This window comes from Paramormyrops kingsleyae, chromosome 12 (genome assembly GCF_048594095.1).
Source record: "Paramormyrops kingsleyae isolate MSU_618 chromosome 12, PKINGS_0.4, whole genome shotgun sequence".
In the NCBI taxonomy this organism is placed as follows: Eukaryota; Metazoa; Chordata; class Actinopteri; order Osteoglossiformes; family Mormyridae; genus Paramormyrops; species Paramormyrops kingsleyae.
The window spans coordinates 27942862-27962312 of NC_132808.1; the positions used below are offsets into that span (position 1 = coordinate 27942862).

The following is a 19451-nucleotide window of genomic DNA, read 5'->3' on the forward strand; positions in this document are numbered from 1 at the left end:
GTCCATCCATACTTTTTCTAAAACCGCATGTCCTGTTAAGGGTTGAGGAGGGTCCAGAACCTATGGGCACAAGGCACAGGATGTGCGCCACCCAATGGCAGGGCACACTCACACCAGTCACTCACACCAGTCACTCACCACAGTCACTCACACCAGTCACTCACACACCAGTCACTCACACACCAGTCACTCACACCAGTCACTCACACCAGTCACTCACACACCAGCGCTGAAAATAAAATGTATTATTATTATTATTATTATTATTATTATTATTATTATTATGTGCGGTACAGTATTATGGTCAGGGTGGCTTTGGCTCACAGTTTGCTGTTTTTATAGGCTGTTTGAGGTCACGGTAGTTTTTATATGCCCCTTTTCAATTGTTAAGGTTTTATATGCCCCTTTTCAATTGTTAAGGTTTTATATGCCCCTTTTCAATTGTTAAGGTTTTATATGCCCCTTTTCAATTGTTAAGGTTTTATATGCCCCTTTTCAATTGTTAAGGTTAATCTTTTCATCACTGTTTTTTAGGTTCGGTGACATATCCTTACAGGAGAGGATAAATCAGAAAAGCCTTGAGAACTTGGAAAACTATTACAAGTCATTAAGCGATAACAGTCCATCAAAATGTAAGTGTAAGAAAGTTGCTTGTTTTCAGACTAAATGGCCGTTTGTGTGTGTTGGAGACTGGCTTCAAAAACAGGATTTGAAACCTTTGTCATTTATACAAGTACCCTCCCATCACGTTCACACTAAGCACCACCATCCTGTCCCATCCCATCCCATCCCGTCCACTGTAAGCGCCACTGTCCCGTCCCATCCCATCCTGTCCACTGTAAGCGCCACTGTCCTGTCCCATCCCATCCCATCCTGTCCACTGTAAGCGCCACTGTCCTGTCCCATCCCATCCCGTCCACTGTAAGCGCCACTGTCCTGTCCCATCCCATCCTGTCCACTGTAAGTGCCACTGTCCTGTCCCATCCCATCCCGTCCACTGTAAGCGCCACTGTCCTGTCCCATCCCATCCTGTCCACTGTAAGCGCCACTGTCCTGTCCCATCCCATCCCATCCTGTCCACTGTAAGCGCCACTGTCCTGTCCCATCCCATCCCGTCCACTGTAAGCGCCACTGTCCTGTCCCATCCCATCCTGTCCACTGTAAGCGCCACTGTCCTGTCCCATCCCATCCCGTCCACTGTAAGCGCCACTGTCCTGTCCCATCCCATCCCGTCCACTGTAAGCGCCACTGTCCTGTCCCATCCCATCTTGTCCACTGTAAGCCCCACTGTCCTGTCCCATCCCATACTGTCCACACTAAGCCCCACCGTCCTGTCCCATTCCATAAATGGCTCACAGATGCCGTCCCTTCTTGCAGGTCTGCCTTCTTTCCAGATGCAGACCAACCTGGAGGAGTTACTGGGAACTCTCAGTCAGCACATCGCATCTCGGAAGAAAAAGAATGTGGAGATCCTGTGGTTGGCGGGAGTGGTGAGGATACTGTGGAGATCAGGCTACCGTATGGGGAGGGGGATGGAAAAATTCCACTGCATGACTACCCTCAAATTCTGCTGCCTCTTAACACGGTTCTCATTAGCAAAAACTTAGACTATAAGAAAATAAAACTGAACATTAGACATGAAAACAATACTAAATATTAGGGATGAGCGAGTACAGCATTATCTGTATCTGTATCCGTATCTGTTAACCATATGAATTATCTGTATCTGTATCTGTACTCGGAATGGGCGGGGCCTAACCAGGAAGTGGGCGGGGTTTGACCTGGAAGTGGGTCGGGTTGTCTTTAAATGGGTGGGGCTTTAACCGGTATGTTATTTTAAGCATGCAATTGATATGGGTTGATCAGAAATTGTTATATTTATTGCTGATTAGAAAACTATTTACATGACAGCATCAGCATTGAGCTTCAGATCAGTGGTTTTGATCACGATAACAAACGAACTATATACAGAACAAGTTTTGCAACAATGAATACAACACATGCGGTTGCAATTATGAAGTAAAATGTAATGAACAAGAGTTTTCATCTCAACATAACTTTCTTTTTTTAACTTTTAATTTTTTTATGATCAGTGTGATTTCTTTTTTTTTGGTTCTTTTTAATTTTTTTTATTTCCACACCAGGTATGTGTGAGTGTGTGTGAGTGAGTGAGTGAGTAAGAGAGAGACAGAGAGAGAGAGAAAGAGAGAGGGGGGGGAGTGTGTGTGTGTGTGTGTTTGTGTGTGTAGCTTAATTTGTAATATTAATTATACCACAACTACCTTTATTTTTTTTTATAAAATACAGCAAGAAAGTGTCAGACACTCAGTGCGTGAAGTAAAAAAAAACTGGCTAGAGCCAGCTGACGGTTTAAAAAAGAAAAAAAAAACTCCGACAGGCAGAGACGCGAGTCGAATTCTACAAACAAACCTGAAGCTGAAGAAACCCTAAACGTTAACGGAAAAAAACCCGCGATCCTGAGTGACTGAGGGAGCGACACAGAGAGAGAGAGCGCTGTTCTCTTCTCTTCTCAGTGTTCTGTGTGTGAGTGAGCAGAGCGGGACACAGCAACACAATAAATCTGTATGTGTGTAGGGGAGGGGCGCTGTGACTAGTCTATCACAGAACGCAGACAGTCAGCTACCCAATGAGAATTTTTATTCAATCCGAGCACAGATATTGACTTGTATTACTCGTATGATACTCGTACTCGTCAAAAGTGCTTTATCCGTACCGGATACTCGTTTCAGCCGAGTATCCGGCTCAACTCTACTAAATATTTCTTCTGAAATTAAATAAACATCAAATACTTTTATGTTACTATTTAAAAATAATATTTAGCTAAATTAATAATATTTATTTTCTCATTGGTGGAAATCATTCAAGGAAACATAATCTACTACACTGCCTTTATGTGACTATTAGTAATTAATACCAGGAACATGTTTTGTCTAAATTGACTTTACTAGATAATGTGAATTATATTCCCTAACCATTAAGCCACCACTGCCCACTGTGTATTTATGTAAAAGTCTTTAAAGATCAGTGTAATGACACGAGCAAACAGGTAGCAAATACAAAAGACTGAAGTGGAGAAGCAGGGGTCAAAAATGCCATAAAGCGATCCTGGGGGAGAACAGTTGAGCTCTTGATTGAAGGTGGAGTCTCTCCTACTCTGGAATTCCCCAAGATGAAAGACCCAGGCGCCTGAGGGAATGTTCCAGGCAGAGGGCTGTGCAGAGGGGATTTTTCTACACTGGACAAGAAGTCTGTGTGTATGAAACCAACAGCAGCTCAGATTCCCAGCCTTCTTAGAACAATGTCTCCCAACCCGGTCCTCGGTGACCCCCAGTTGGCCCACCTTTTTGCTCCCTCCCAGACAGTCCACATTTTTGCTCCCTCCCAGAGAGCTGAATCAATATATGGTCTTCCCTTGATGGGTCAGAAATCCAGCAAGGTGATCTTGGGGGAGCCACATGTGTAGATGCAGAGAAAGCGGAACGCACACTTGCTCCAAGAGGGGAAAGGATCACACACTTACCGGGCTGGCAATCCACACGGGAGGGTAATGAAACGCTGGGAAAAGCAGGGAGAGCAAATGCTCAGCTAATACACGAGTCACTAATACTCACTAATACTCACTAATACTCATGTCGCTCGTTTAAATGCAGATCTGCAGGAGGCTCAATGGCATTCGGTTCACGAGCTGTAAAAGTGCCAAAGACCGGACGTCGATGTCGGTCACGCTGGAGCAGTGCTCGCTTCTGAGGGACGAGCACCAGCTGGACAGTGAGCACTTCAGCCGGGCCCTGGACTGCATGCGCAGGTAGGCCATCCTTCCCTCACGCTGCAAGGTGCGACTCATGGTGACACAGCGTCGCATTTCCCATGATTCCCAGTGCATGTGCTCATTTTCATCCAGCCCGTGCAGGGCCAGATTAACTTCTCTGGGGGGTCCCAGGCTGATTTGGCTTGAAAGCCCCCCCAGGCCTGCCACTCCAGAGAGAATCAATTGGCCAGTAGCTTACAGAGATGGGACCCCTGATTTTGCCAGATAGGGCCCCTTATTTTGCCGGACAGGGCCCCTGATTTTGTCAGATGGGGCCACTTATTTTGCTGTGGCTGTAGGCTGCAGCCCAGGAATGCCTCTGTATAAATCTGCTCCTAAGTCTGTCGTATGGGCCCCAGATGCATCCAGTTTATTTGCAAGCAGGAGGGAGTTGGGCACGTTTAGCCACAAATGCATCATAAAGATCCTATGTGCCATATATTTATTTATGCCAGTTGTTTGATGCCGTAAAAAAAACCCTCTGTCACAAAGATTTTCAGATGTGGTAGCCAGAAAAATTGCGAACAGTGGAGTTTGATGTAAAGCTAAAGAAAATAAAGGGAGCAGGAGTCTAAGACGGGCATTGGTGAGCTGGCCAGAATACGTCTTTTTTCTCCATAAGTATCGGAAAGTGGATTTCATTGCTGCCGGTGTATTGTCCAGACCCTGCCGTGTGATATAATCAGGCGTCTGGGACAGACCACAAACTCTGCTGCAAAAAGCACAGGGTGTGGGACTTGTCTGACAAGGCCAGCTAAATCAGCAGCTCGCTAGGGGCAGATGACATGGACCACAGGAGACACAGTCTCTTATCAGCCTGCATGCTTACACACGCCTCTTTGCCTCACTCACGGCAGTGGGCTCGCTTTACACTGCCGTCTGTCGGCGGGCTCCTTTCCTGTCTAATAGGGTTGGGCCGATATATATCAATTTGTATTATTGATTATTGCTGCAAAAAATATCTAGATTATTGATAATCTCGTCTTTTTGGTGGAGGGCGGTGGGGAAAACTCGGTGAAAGTAGACTTAGTTGTAACCAACAATGAAAACTCAACACAAATGTTTTGAATGTGTCCATATAACTGTGACAAAATCAATAAGTAATAAAAAACATTTATGGATCATATGGATTATCTGCCCAAGCCTACTGCCTGACGCTCTGCCGGTCAATGTCTGTCTCCTTTACTAACCCACCTCTGCTCTCTCTGTTCTTGGCCCGTTCAGCAGTCGGCTGTCCCGGGCGGAAAGCACTCACTGGCCTGTCCCTGAAACGGGCTCCATAGCAGAACCCAAACCCGCCTCCCGCCATTTCTACCCTGTAGCTCTTCTCCTGGTCAGCTCACACTTGCTGGTTGTGTGGCTCATATTAAGTCTCGTTTTTCTGCTTGCAAAATATCAATAAACTGCAAATCATGCAATAATTACAGTTTACTGTGTGGTTTATTGAATGTCATGGTCTTCATATATATATATATAAACTAAATTCCCATTAAAGACCTCTATGACCAATGTCTTGCACTTTGCAAAATAAAAGACATAATCTCCTTCTTTCACAATAAGGTTGCTGGGCTTCGTAAATGTTAAGTTTAACCAGTACTATCTTAACCTTAACACTTAATCACATTTTGTTACTAAACCAAAAATAGAATTCTGGATAATAAAGTGAAGTACAATTCCCATTTCCTATTTATCTTTTTCTTTTCTTTTCCCTGTGGATATCTGGCAGTTTGGTCACGAGTGATTGCATGCCTTCCTGCAAATCATTCCAAGGTTTACTTCTCAATAACCTGAAATATACAAGCATTTTTTTCCTGGGCTTATTCAGCAGTCAATTGTTTTATGATGGAATGAGAGACCAAAACTTTGCATAAAACTTATTTACATACAGACGTGGAAAGTTCAGGTTCAGAAAGTATAAATCCAGACCACGATTTTGTTTCAACCAACCACTTGAGTATAGAGTCACAGTCAACTGGTACTCAACTGGTTGGTTGAAACACAATCTTAGTACTATTTGTGCTTTCAATTTCCACGTTTGTTTACATATAGATGATGTTCACCAAAATGGCCAGGACTTTTGTGAATTCATTGCAGTCGTGTTGTCCCCACCAGAGAAGGATGTCGAATTGAGAACGTGCAAAAGAACATTAAGTGCAGGAAGTATGCTTTCAACTCGCTTCAGCTGCTGGCTTTTCCCAAGTGCTACAGACCTCCAGATGGGACATATGGAAAGGCTGAAACTTGACATACAGACACACCCACTAAGAACAAAGTGGCCACTGTGATTGTGCAAGAGGCCATATTGTCTTCCATTCATTTCATGTGCATATGTTTGTCACACTCCTCTGACAAATGCTGAATGCCAAATTTGAAGCATCCCTTCATTAAATATATCGACAGACAAATGCCCTTTTTAATATTGTAGTACTGAATTACTTGTGAGACTGAGTATTGTATATATTGTGGATGTTGCTGCACGTCTTCTGTATAACTATACTGTTGTGTACATAATGTGTTGTTTATTGTGTACATTTTTCCTTGGAGAAGCTTGAAGTAAACATTGGCAATGCTGTTTATACCGCCTTGTACGTCAATTTTTACATGATTCTCTGTCTAGATCAGAGGTGGACAGAAAGGGCCGCTCTGTGTGCGGGTTTTCAATGCAACTCCCTAATTAGATTACTAATCAGAGGACTGACTGGCTGAAGAGTCCTCACACCTGTGCCCTGTACTACAAAGCGGGGTTAATGGCTTTCCGGGGTAACTTGTCGGATTTAAGGTAGTCTGGGCAAAATGTAAGTGAGCGAATATGAAGTCCATTTGAACTGTGGTACCTAAAATCTGAAAAGTTACCCCGATAAGCCAGTAACTCCGCTTCGCAGTACAGGCCACCGGTTTTGAACAGCTGACCTAAAGGTTACCCAGAAAACCTCCATACACACTGGCCCTTTGTGGGCAAGACCGGCCAAACCTGGTTTAGATGATCAACTCTGGTTCTCCGGTGTTTGTATACATATTTGTATACATATGTGGTCAGGGAGATTCAGCAGAAAACCACACAGGAATGTATTTTGTGTCTGGAAAAGGCCACCATTCCACGCTAAATTCATATGGCTCTGATTTCCCCTACATTTCCTGTGAAAATGATGAAAGTAATGTTCCAGGAAGAGGGCTGTGCAGAGGGGATTTTTCCACACTGGGCAAAAGGTCTGTGTGTATGAAACCAACAGCAGCTCAGATTCCCAGCCTTCTTAGAACAATGTCTCCCAACCCGGTCCTTGGTGACCCCCAGTCGACCCACCTTTTTGCTCCCTCCCAGACAGTCCACATTTTTGCTCCCTCCCAGAGAACTGAATCAGTATACGGTCTTCCCTCGATGATCAAGAAACCTTGATATTTTTGAGCCTTGTTGTTCCTGTTCATATTTTATAAAAAGACACATTAGCTTGACTCAGACAATTTTTCGGATACTGTGGTGTAAACAGCAGTACAGTGTAACATCTTATCCTCTTTCACCATCTTTTCCCATTTGCTTGGAGAAAAGCCATAAAAGGCAGCGGGACTCTGTGATGTCGTAAGTAGGCAGCCATCTTGAGGGGGGGGGGGGGGGGGGACTGCTGTGCCTGGTCCAGCCACCCCCTCTGACGCAAACACTGCCCCCCACCAGGGTGAAGTCGTACTCCTTCCCCAATCCCCAAAGCACTTCTCAAAAGACAAACTGGTTCATGCATCACAGTACAGCAACAACTTCTTGCATCCATTTAAAAACAATTTAACTGCAAAAGGCTCCCAAACTAGGTAGCGATTAGACCAGCTTTGCTCTAAAACTGACAAGGATCACTGTGTGAAACACACAACACGACTACAGAAAATCAACTTTAACTTGACAGAAACAAAGACATATTATACAGTGTTATTTCACACTTACTGTGCTACGTTATGAACTCTTTATAAATATGTCAAATCCATCTAAAAATATTGAAGCATTTGAATCTTCATATTCTTCACATTGTGGGCAGTCACTCTTCTCCACATTCTGGAAAAACCCAGGCAGAAATACCTCACAATTGATATTAACTATGTTCATGCTTGTCGTTGATATTCTGTTAAGATTTTTGGTCTTTAGTTCTTACCTTGGATGAATAATTCTTGAGGTCCTCCCAGAAAGTATCCATCGAAACATTTGCGTCATGCATAATTACTTCCAGTTCCAGAACAAAACAGAGCATCATGTGCCAGGTGCACTGCAAAAACAGCAGTATATAACAACACTGGAAATAGTGACACCTCAGAACTAGCCAATGAACAACCCCCCCTGAGTAGCTTACTGAAATACTGTAAACTGATGCACAGAAACTGATAGACAGATGAATGATGGAATGAAAATGCTTACATTACTGTTATATTTTACTGGAGTATAATAAGTCCCACTGTAGGAAGATGTAGTGTTCTGCAGCTTGAGATAAAAGATGCATCACAAATAATGATGAACAAACAAACATTTCACTTGTGTTATTCATTACTTGTTCCTTCAGCAGTTCACGAACCTTTACAGAATTAACAGATAAAAAGTAAAAAAAAAATAAAAATACTGCTTGAGATAAAAGATGCATCATGATTCATTAATGATGAACAAACACGAGATCAGTACGTCAGGCCATTCAATATTTGTTCCTTCAATAGTTCATAAAGGTTGACAGAATTAACAGATATACAGTAGTAACCAATTCAGTAATGACTTGAAGTAATAGATATGTCACTATTCACTAATTACCCACGAACATGAGATCAGTATATAACTAAGAAGTTTGTAGTTAGTTAATAAATAACTCCCAGCATAATACCACGTTATTTGTGACCTCGCAAGCAGTGTTTACCATTTGCTATTAATATTCTTAAAAGTGTAACAGATGTCCATGTTTCTGAACGTGAAACTAATTTCAATAAACATTACAATCCGAATCCGTGCATCGTTCGTTTTTCTGTATAAAACCGAAAGTAAAAAAAAAAAAATTTGTAAAATACTGGTTTCCAAAACCAATGTGAGAAATCGGATAACGACTTGAATAATTTAGAATCTTACTTGAAACGCCTCTCGCTGCTTATTCAGACGTGTGATTATTTCTTTAAAATCGGGTGCCACCGTGTCTCCCAAACATTCACCCAGACAGCTGAAGGAGAAGAATCAAATTAACCAGCAGAAGTTCAGCAGAACCACCAGCTTAGTCTAACCCCCGCCTTCACTACTCTTTTACTCGAATAGTTCTGCCGAATTTTGCTTTGACATAAGTCCAAAGAAATGGAAGCATTATAATCGGAATCCGGACAGAGAATTTGATTAGAAATAAAAATACTTCCGATTTAAACAATAAATAGATATTGTCAGTTCTTCAAGTTAAACCATGCCCATGTAGATTCATTATGTTTTCAATACAATGTTCAGAAGAAATTACCTTAGGATACAGTATTGAATCCAAACATCTCCTTTAAAGCGCTGGCAATGGCGTAAGAAGAATCCGCCGTGTCTCACACTTTTCTGGAAATAAATTGTAACACGCGTACCTTGCAAAAAGTAGCCAACACTGGTGGGGGATTTAAACAGCCTGAAGTTACCGCTGCTGATATTCACCTTTATTTCCGGACTTTCTGAACAGTCGCACTGTGTAACTTAACGCTACTAGAAGGTTTTACGCTTTGGCACCGAAGCTTATTTCTAGACGCCAGTGCGTCCTTAGCTTTGTATAAGGCGATAAAGCAGCATGCTGGTGCCCGTCAACACGGTCCATGTTAAACAAAGAGGAAAACTGTGCATTTTACCTTTACTGAGCAATCCCGCAAAGTACAGAGCTTCGCTAAGATAAAAAAGCAGTGTATCAGCAAAGCACTCATTAGAAAAGCGGATATATTTCACGGTTAGATTCAATCAGACATTGATGCTCACTGCATCACTGGTTTGACGGAGTCTCCCCTCTCCATATCCCCTGCTACAGCGACCTAAATTCCAGTTTCATGGTACAACCACCTACACAGGACTTCCCGATGACGCCTGGAGCTAAACACCCGCCCAGGATCACCCCAAGTATACCTTGCTGCAGCATTAGGGATGGGGCGGGGCAAGGTGCCACTCATTTACCATATACGGGTGCAATGACGTTAATGGTACAACAGGCCGTTCAGGGGGTTAGGTTTAGGATTAGAGTTAGGTTTAGGATTTAGGTTAGGGTTACAGGATTTAAAGATGGCAAAACACACGGTGAGCATTAGTTGTTGTTTAGGCTGTTGTGTCAAAATATATTCTTGTTAAAATTTTTAAATGCCTGGCAGTTGCAACATTCCTCATAATTTAAGTAGTAATGTAAATGTGTATATTTTCCACGCTCTGATCAGTCAGTCTGGAAGGATCCACTAAATGGGGCTGGCTGAGAAATGCATGGCACGCACTATATACTGCCACACCTATACGGAGTGAGAGATCGGCGTGAGGACAGGCTTAGGAACTGAAACGAGCTTTATGATGAAATTACAATGACATGCGACGAAGCCGATGTCGCCAACTCGAAAAACCTCTCATGTTTAACTTTCCCCTCAGTTAAGCCTTTGGGACATTCTACCAGAAGCATATATTTCGACTGGGGGAAAAAAAGATATTTTTCTTGCAGCGGAACATTGTGTCATTTGGAGGACATGTTAAATTATGAGAAGCACATATCATGCCATCCCAATATGTTTTTATGCTTCAATAAAGTACATTTTAAAGACATGTCAACTCCTAAAATATCAGGAATATTAGAATGGTTTCCTAATGAGTTTCTTTGATACAAATAGCATTTTCTTATTGATCACACATCACTGGTTGTATCTAACATGATTTTGTGGTTTCTGTAAGAAAGTTAAGCAGCTTTTCGCTAATTTGTCTTGAACTTATAATTGATTCAAATAAAATCTTTTATTTTATGAATGTAATTACGGTAATTCCTAGACTCCCTGCCTCTCGTCAGCTTCTCCATGTTCCATTACCATATTACCACTAGGTTAACAGTGCCACCTAGTGCCAATGCACTTAATTACGCTCAGGGTAATACAACAAAACGCAATACAATTTTCAACTCACTTTCTCAAGCAATTAGAAAGACATTAGCGTAAATGTGGAAAGACTGAGTAGTATTAAAGAATGTGCGGCATTTTTTCCAAACGGCGTGCCATAGACATTAGCCCGGCTGAATTATATACCCGTGTACTGTGGGAGGGGCATTGATCGTTTCTAGTGGTGATTAGAGGGTAATTCGTGGGTGTGATTGGGTGCATTTGGATAGGATGTGTGCCTTTATGTATTTTCCAGTACCTAGCCCCTGCCACTTGTAGCTCTGGTCCCCTGGATCATCGTGATGGAAGGTATTTGATATTTAATGTTCGATGCCCTGTCCTATAGTACAAAGCAGTTGGTGTAATATTTAGACAGGCACTAATTTTATTTTAGATTGCAAATGTACTGAAATGTGTCGCCCATCTGTCTGTGGTTGGTATCCCGCAAGTTGGCCAGCTTAATTTTATAGCACATTCGCTGCTGATGGATTTGCGTTGCCTCTCACCGGAGCCGTTCGCCTCCATTTGGATTTCCAAGCTGTGGTCTCTGGTCCCCTTGCTCCGTTAGGAGTGTGACTAGCGTGTGTCCAGTTGCCATCTTTTTATTGGGGGTCGGTGGCTTATTGATCAGGTCTGCTCTGGGGAATATCAGGCGGTACCTTGAAGATTACTGGCCCACACAGAGGGGTGGCACTTGAATTCCCTGTGAGCTTTTTATGTGTTTTTTGTGTATTGTGGTCACATTGGGAGGTAGGTCATCTGGTGGACGACCTTAGTGTGTGTGTGTGTGTGTGTGTCTGTACATGTACTTGCCAGCCTGCCTCCCGCTGCCGAATACCTGCTGACGTTATATTCTCCTTTTTTAGTGCGTGTGTCAAGATTTTCATGCTGTGGTGGTTGGGTTCTTTTGTGTTTTGATTTTCTTGTTTTGTTTATCTTTATTTTTTATAAAGTATTTGGCCATTTTTGTAGAATTCGCTTACTCACAACGAACCTTTTGGTAAGCCTTGTTCGCTGGGTGTTGTCCCAGGGTGGCATATTCAGCTACATTAGTCACTTCTTGGAATGTCATTGACACTCCTGGGGTGACGCCACATAGACAGATCGTATTCAAGGTTCAAAGGTCCAAAGGAATTGCATAACTATAATTCCCACAATGCAATAAACATGTCAGTTAACACAAACATCAAAATTTCAAGCTTTTGTTTATTTGAAATGGCAATCAGAGAGTGGCTGGTACTGGTTTGATGCAAGGAGGATCCAAGTATGGCATATGATAAACAGGATTCTAAACACATATCATAGTAGAAAGGCAAAACCAAAGTAAAAAAAACCCCAAAATATCTATCCGAGAGGTACAGAGTAAGGCGAATACACGTGCAGGCACTGAGGGACCCAGGCACTCACACTGAGGGATGGGTTAGGACACACACACAGGAGGAGATACAGGCAATCGGGAGAAAACAGGATAAGTAAGTGTTCTGAACTGAGTCATCGATAACTAATGCAATAAGGAAATCAGCTAGACCGGTTAAATCTGGTAATTAACCTAAATGATCCACCATCAGCTGTGATGGGTTGGCGCCTCACTCTGGGTTGTTCCCTGCCTTGCACCCATGGACTTCAGGATAGGCTGTGGACCTCTGTGACCCTGGATAAGACATGCGGTTACAGAAAATGGATTGATGGATGGATGGATGGATCCACCATCAGCATTCAGAGGAGTTAGGTGCTGCAGATGCTGCAGGGGAACCAGGCTCCTGAAGAGGCAGCCACAGGCAGAACAGGTGCTGAATTAGAGGGGAGCACCAGCAAGACAGCAGGTGAAGGATTAGGCACCTGCAAGAAGTAAGCAGCAGGTAAGGTGTCATGGCGGTCTGGGAATCAACACAGCTGACAGGGAGACAAATGATTCCAGAATAGCAAAGCGGCCTCCTCTGCGCCGGGCACCGAAAACTCGGACGAAGTAGCATCCTCGGGGCCTGGAACATGTGCTGTGGACCTGGCCTCCTAGAGCCCTGGATCGGGCGTTGCAGAAGCGGCACCACGGAAGTGGCTGGCGCAACAGGCACTGGAGAAGGGGCTGGCGGAACAGGCACTGGAGAAGGGGCTGGCGGAACAGGCACTGGAGAAGGGGCTGGCGGAACAGGCACTGGCGAGGCAGCTGGCGGAACAGGCACTGGCGAGGCGGCTGGCGGAACAGGCACTGGAGAAGGGGCTGGCGGAACAGGCACTGGAGAAGGGGCTGGCGGAACAGGCACTGGAGAGGCGGCTGGCGGAACAGGCACTGGAGAGGTGGCTGGCGAAACAGGCACTGGAGAAGGGGCTGGCGGAACAGGCACTGGCGAGGCGGCTGGCGGAACAGGCACTGGCGAGGCGGCTGGCGGAACAGGCACTGGAGAAGGGGCTGGCGGAACAGGCACTGGAGAAGGGGCTGGCGGAACAGGCACTGGAGAGGCGGCTGGCGGAACAGGCACTGGAGAGGTGGCTGGCGAAACAGGCACTGGAGAAGGGGCTGGCGGAACAGGCACTGGAGAAGGGGCTGGCGGAACAGGCACTGGCGAGGCGGCTGGCGGAACAGGCACTGGAGAAGGGGTGGGCGGAGCAGGCACTGGAGAAGCGGCTGGCGGAACAGGCACTGGAGAAGGGGCTGGCGGAACAGGCACTGGACAAGTGGTCTCTTCTGGGCCAGAGACTGGAGACATGGACAGGAGTTCTTTGGGGCCTAGGTTGGGCTCTGGAGGCAGGTCAGTCGCTGCCGGTGGTGGGGCAGCAATCAGATCAATCGCTGGCGGCGGTGGGGCAGCAGGCTGGTCAGTCGCTGGCGGCGGTGGGGCAGCAATCAGGTCAGTCGCTGGCGGCGGTGGGGCAGCAGGCTGGTCAGTCGCTGGCGGCGGTCGGTTCAGCAGGTTGGTCAGTCGGCACTTCTTCCAGCGATTGACCTGCCTGCTGCTAACTTGCATCATCTCACTAATAAAAAAGATTTTTCCTCACCAACCCTGAGTTTGTGACATTTTCCCTACTTTGACCGAAGGCAGAAGGGTCGTTCAGAGTTAAATTTTTTCTTCCACAGTACAAGACCATTTGCATATATACACTAAATCATTTGGAATCTTCCCTAGTCCCTGTTTTTTAATTGTTCTATATGAATTATGGTGGAATGTATCACAACACACCCATGTAATGCGCCTTAGGGTGACTGATGCCAAAGGTGAGATATTGTGAATTGAACTGAATTGAAATGTGATTGAAACAATTACAATGATCTGTTGTGCACAATTGACATCATAGTGTGGGGATTATGCTTGTTATTTGTCATTTGGGAAATTTGCCAAAGCAATAAAGAAAAACTGCATTACACTGATAAACGACATAATCCACTTTCTCCCATTTAAGCAACTGAAAATTATAAAAATAAATCATAAAAAATTCTATATATGTACTTAAGCATTTGTAAATTGAGATGTTGTTCTGCTGTGCAGGAGTGACATCAAGGTGTGGCGATTACGCTCATTGTTTTGTAAATATAGTCATTTGAGGCAAAGCAATAGAGTAGGACTGTAATGATGAGCTTACATTACATGGGGGGTCTGGTTGGCTCTGTCATTTTGTCCATGCTAATGGTGCTCAGCGCTGCTCCTGTATGTTGATGTTGCTCTTCTAGGTTACAGGGAATCCTCTCCTCTCGCAATAATACCACAGCTAGGCGTTTTCAGGTTAAAATCCACGCCTGGGAACAGCTCAGACTGGCCTGTAATGCGACCCTGGAGGTGCGGAGCTGTCAGGCTAACCCTACCGACCTGGAGGCCGAGGCTGGAGCACGACGTCCAGCTGCCAGAAAGAGTGCAGGCCACATTATGGCAGAGCAGCCCAGCTGGGCACCAAACCAGACTTCTGCACAAGGGGAGAGGGTGACCCAGTGGATGGAGGCTGCTACCCTGTTCGTGGGAACTGGTTGGTTTGGGCTACCAGGAGTGAGCAGTGAAGGGCTATCAATTACACAAAAGCCACTTCCTCTCGAGGGAGGAGAGGACCGGAAACCTGGTCCACCAGAGAGAGCGTCTCCCCCCATCCATTACCCCATCTGGATCTGCCTCGTCTGCTCTGCGCTTTAAAACTCAGGTCAAACTGTCCTACTGCGAAACACTTTGACCTCTTCACCGAGCATGAAACATTACATTTACGTTTTTTCAGCCGTGCTGGTCCTGTTTCCCTATCTGTGCCAAAACTGGCTTTAACACAGATTAAGTGCCTGAGTGATTGATTTTGTTGACGTTAAGTTGGCCGATGAGAAGCAAAATCCAGAGCATCTCGTACCATAGGAAGACTGCGCAGATACCTCCCATTACATGTGTCAACAGGGCTAAACATCTGGAAGCTTCTGCCACAAGTGGACCGACTGGGTGTAGAAACACGTCCATGGACTTAGTAATGGAAACTCCCTTGTCCACTGAAGCCATCGGGAAAGTCGTCACCGATGTGGCTCAGCCAGCGTCTCACGTTGGATCGACTGGGAAATTTTCCCATATTGACGGTATTTCCGGCCGGGAATCTGGAAACCCCAGGTGCAGTGTCAAATCCCAGTGCCTGACCAGTGAAATTTATTTGGTAAGTCAACAGTAATGAGAATCTGGAGTCTTGAGTCTTTGATGGGTGTAATAGTCTTGGCTTCACTGGGAGGTTCCAGAGAGAGGTATCAGACAATTAGGCCGCAGCACCAGATGTTGGTTCTAATGGATACAGTCTCCATGTGGACTTTATTCTGACCCACATCCAGCAAGTGCATATGGGCCAAATTCATTACCCACGTCAGTGTGGCATGGCCTGTTCCTGGGCGGCACCTGGTGCCCTTCAGATAAAGTTGTGTGGATCGAGGAAGGTTTATTTTCTAAGAGAAGTGTAATTCTTTATGTCAGCATTTTCCCCAAGGCTATAACCTTTCAACCAGAGGAGTTCACGGGACTATAAATGGCTCTCTGAGTGAGGTATTTAGAAAAACAACAATTGATTACACAATGGCTCTTCCACATCTATAAGTCAATGTTCATCACTGGTTCCCTCCACCCAAATATTTATCCTAATGTAGGTCCTGTATTAAGTTTAAATAAATCCCTGTGCAGAAATGGCTCATGACGCTTCATGGTGGACTACAGAAGCATCGTCAAATGTTTCCTTTTGAAAATATAAGGCATTTCCATGTTCTGAAGCTTCACTGGAGGTTAAAGTTCTTCCAGCTTAGTCTCTGACATTAACATCTGATCATTGCCCTCAAAGCTCCTGTAAGATTTCAGCTTCCTGTGGAATTTCTTTGACAGTAATTTCCACAGTACAATTTTCTGGGACAAAGAAAACACAGTACTATGATCCACTTCAGGAAGTAATGTCTCTAAAACTCAGCTTGGCTACATTAAAGCTCAGTGGAATTTAGGAGGATTTCAAACCTTTTCTGGTGACCTGCGGCTTTCTGAACTGCTATGGGATTTAAAACCAAAGATTGCCTTCTGTCCACTCTGATACCTATAATCTGAAATTGATTTAATAAAGATCTTTCACATTTTAACAGCCTGTGATACCCAGCCGTCACCCACAGAACATTTTACTCCACATAAAGAGCAAAACGACTCATTCCTGCGGCACCCCTAGGTTTGGGCTCAGATCCTCTCCTCTTCAGTCTGCAGGACTCTTTCATATTGTTCTGCATGATAGCAATATCTGATTTAGATTCAGCCACTTGTATAGCCAGCTGTGTGAAGCATTTCTACAGAAGCATTTGGATTAATACCCTTGATCTGACTCTGACTACAAGTCTGTACCCCTAAACATAGAACGATGAAGTTTCACATTTAACTAGCAGAAGACCTTACTAAAACAAAATAAATGGATAAAATAGAAATAATAATGGCCGTTTCTCAATGACGTTAAACAAATAAGTGTTACTATGGAAGTACAAGTTATGAACAAATGATGAACAAATATAGTTGCTATTTGCAATAAAAGATGCATCATGATTCATTAATGATGAACTAACACAAGATCAGTATTTCACTTGTCATTCATTACTTCTTCCTTCAGTACTTCCTTCAGTAGTTCACAAAGGGTTACAGAATTAACAGATATAGCAACAAATATAGTAACTGCTTGAGATAAAACATGCATCATGTTTCATTAATGATGAATTATCATGAGATCAGTATGTAACTAAGACTTTGTGGTTAGCTAATACATAAGTAATGGCATAATGCTATATTATTTGTGCCCTGCCAAGTGACGTGTTACCAAAACTGTGTATGCGTACTCTAGCTTTTTCATTTATGTTTCTAACTGAATCTAAGCAAAACCTTGATATTACACCTACTGTAACTATATGTCCCTCACTATCCTTATGCCTAAATCACACTAACTGCTAACTTGTTTCACTAATACAATTGGATTTCACATAATAATGATCGCCAAACTACTCGCTCAAGCCAACAAAACAAAGTTTTTTCTTTCACCGTGAACAATGACACAGCGGTCACCGGTATTTCGAAACATTTCATAAACTCCGTATCGAGAGTTCGAGACCAGAAGTTTCGGATGTCTTCGGTACGGATCGATATTGGGTGCAGAAATTGCCATCTCTAGTTTTTTGGTGTGTTCTCAAGCAAAATATTCTCAACGGCACAATAATAAGACACAAGCACTCAAATACTATCGTACAAGTACTAAAAGCTTGATGTACTGAAAATAAGTTTTGTGATATTATTATTATGTGATATTTTAGTCACAATTTAACAACAATTTGTTGTATGTACTCAAAACCAGAGAAGTCCAAGTACCTAATGCTAGTCTTTCCCATATAAATGGCTTTCCCAAGCTTCACTATCAACTGTGTCTAGGTCTCAAAGGTAAAAAGATGGGATATGTGAAAAGAAGCATTCCGATGTACTTGTGCAAACGAAACATCGTTTCATTTTATCAGTGTAACTTGATGGGAATCTGAAGACAAGACAGGTTCAAAGGCCTGTGCAAAACACACCCGCTGTGCAAAGTATGATGGAGAAATCAAGCCCAATTTATACAACCACATGGAACATAATCTGTCCCATGTTTGCTATATTATGTACACGCATACAACAGTAGGTGAAATACTGCAGACATGGTTTTGAAGTTTTTATTTTCTTTTGTTAGTGTGACAGTAACTCCTTATGGCTTTCCATAAACTAAATATGGTCCTTTGTTAATTAACAAATTATTGGATACTGAACTCATAAATATACAACACAAAGAAGATATTGGACAGAGATGGAGCATTATCAGATATATCTGTGTTACAATGAGTGTCTTAAGTAACCTTTAGCCACTCATTCTGCATTAAATTCTGGCCACAAAATTTAAATGAAGTGATGTAAAATGACGTAACATTTTAAATTAATTCAGCTAATCAAAATGACTGAAAGTAGCCAACAAGGAAATTAGTGAATTAACGTGTAAATTCGAGAAATGCGCTAATAGAGCGACTCAACTGAAAAGCAGTGTGGAAACTGGATTTGGATTTCAACGCCGTTTTTTCCATGGTGAAATCGTATATCCTTTCACATCAGTAGAGGGTGCCATAATACTAGCAAAGGTAGATGGCACGGACGTTTTGTTTACGTTATGCGTTTCATATATGCATATAATCCACACATTAACTGCGTGAACTGTGTATACTATTTTTTTTCAACAGAAGGCATTTCTTACGAAGGTTAACATCGCTTAATTGTGATAACAGTGACATCATTCAGTCATTAATTTGTCATTAACATAATGTTGGGCCTCCTTCCAGCAACAGGGCATCTAGCCAAGCAGTCAAATATCCTGTTTCTCTTACTAACTCGCTTAAACAATAACTTAACAAGAAACGAAAGCACAGCCTTTATCCTTAACCCTGACTATATAATCAGCCACTTTCCTTTTGAAGAACTCTGAGTGAATTCAGCTGAAAGTAAAGACCTCAATATGTTCCACTTTGTGCATGACCATCAAGGAATTGGAAACTAGATTAAAACTGGGCTTTTAATAGAATATTCTGGTCCCTTGTGATATTCTTCAGAAATGACATCCTCCGTCTCACGGGTCATTAATCAGAGTGTTTGCTAGATGTGATGTGCAGGAGTTATTAAACAGGCTCTCCTCCCCATGTGTGAGCCTACGTCATTTGTTTTTCCGTAGCAGAGAACTTCCCGCAATTAAATCACTTAATCCCCAGAGCACAGATGCAGACCACACTGCAGGTGTTCATTTGCTGCCTCTCCCTGAACAGCAATACTTTATTCTGTTAATACAGTGGAAAGTGCTTTTAGTGATCACGGTTATAGTGATCAACCATTTATATGGATCAAAAAGCTTGGGACAGAATCATTCCTGTACAAATACTGTTTAAATAATTTGTTTATAGTAATGAAGCAGTCTGCTTACAGTGCTCATTTTGGGTTTATTTAAACATGACAACATATGAAAAAATAAAAACTATGGATTTTTATTTATTTATTTATTTTTACTTTACTTTGATAAGCCT

The 19451-nt window shown here is 43.2% G+C and overlaps 1 protein-coding gene and 1 long non-coding RNA gene across 7 annotated transcripts in view; one reads left to right on the forward strand and one right to left on the reverse strand.

Annotated features, from left to right (window-relative positions):
• LOC111832836 (type II inositol 3,4-bisphosphate 4-phosphatase-like) overlaps positions 1 to 6405 on the forward strand; it is a 161139-nt gene extending 154734 nt beyond the window's left edge. For 4 of the 5 annotated variants that reach the window (XM_072697847.1, XM_072697849.1, XM_023790560.2 and 1 more), the window contains 4 exons: positions 535 to 632; positions 1378 to 1490; positions 3672 to 3826; positions 5054 to 6405. In XM_072697847.1, coding sequence (XP_072553948.1) covers positions 535 to 632; positions 1378 to 1490; positions 3672 to 3826; positions 5054 to 5231 — 544 coding nt within the window. In that variant the 3' untranslated portion in view covers positions 5232 to 6405. The remainder of the gene's footprint in view (positions 1 to 534; positions 633 to 1377; positions 1491 to 3671; positions 3827 to 5053) is intronic. The other variant, XM_072697848.1, reaches the window with a different exon arrangement.
• A 1287-nt stretch (positions 6406 to 7692) lies between these two features.
• Positions 7693 to 9927, reverse strand: LOC111832880 (uncharacterized). 2 transcript variants are annotated; one of them, XR_002835610.2, is made up of 6 exons: positions 9459 to 9927; positions 9283 to 9365; positions 8913 to 9000; positions 8223 to 8285; positions 7963 to 8073; positions 7693 to 7865 (listed from the first exon to the last, which is right to left on the reverse strand). It is a non-coding gene; the product is annotated as an uncharacterized lncRNA (long non-coding RNA). The 2 variants fall into 2 exon arrangements; XR_002835609.2 differs by having other exon boundaries at positions 9283 to 9925.
• Between the last annotated feature and the right edge of the window lie 9524 nt (positions 9928 to 19451).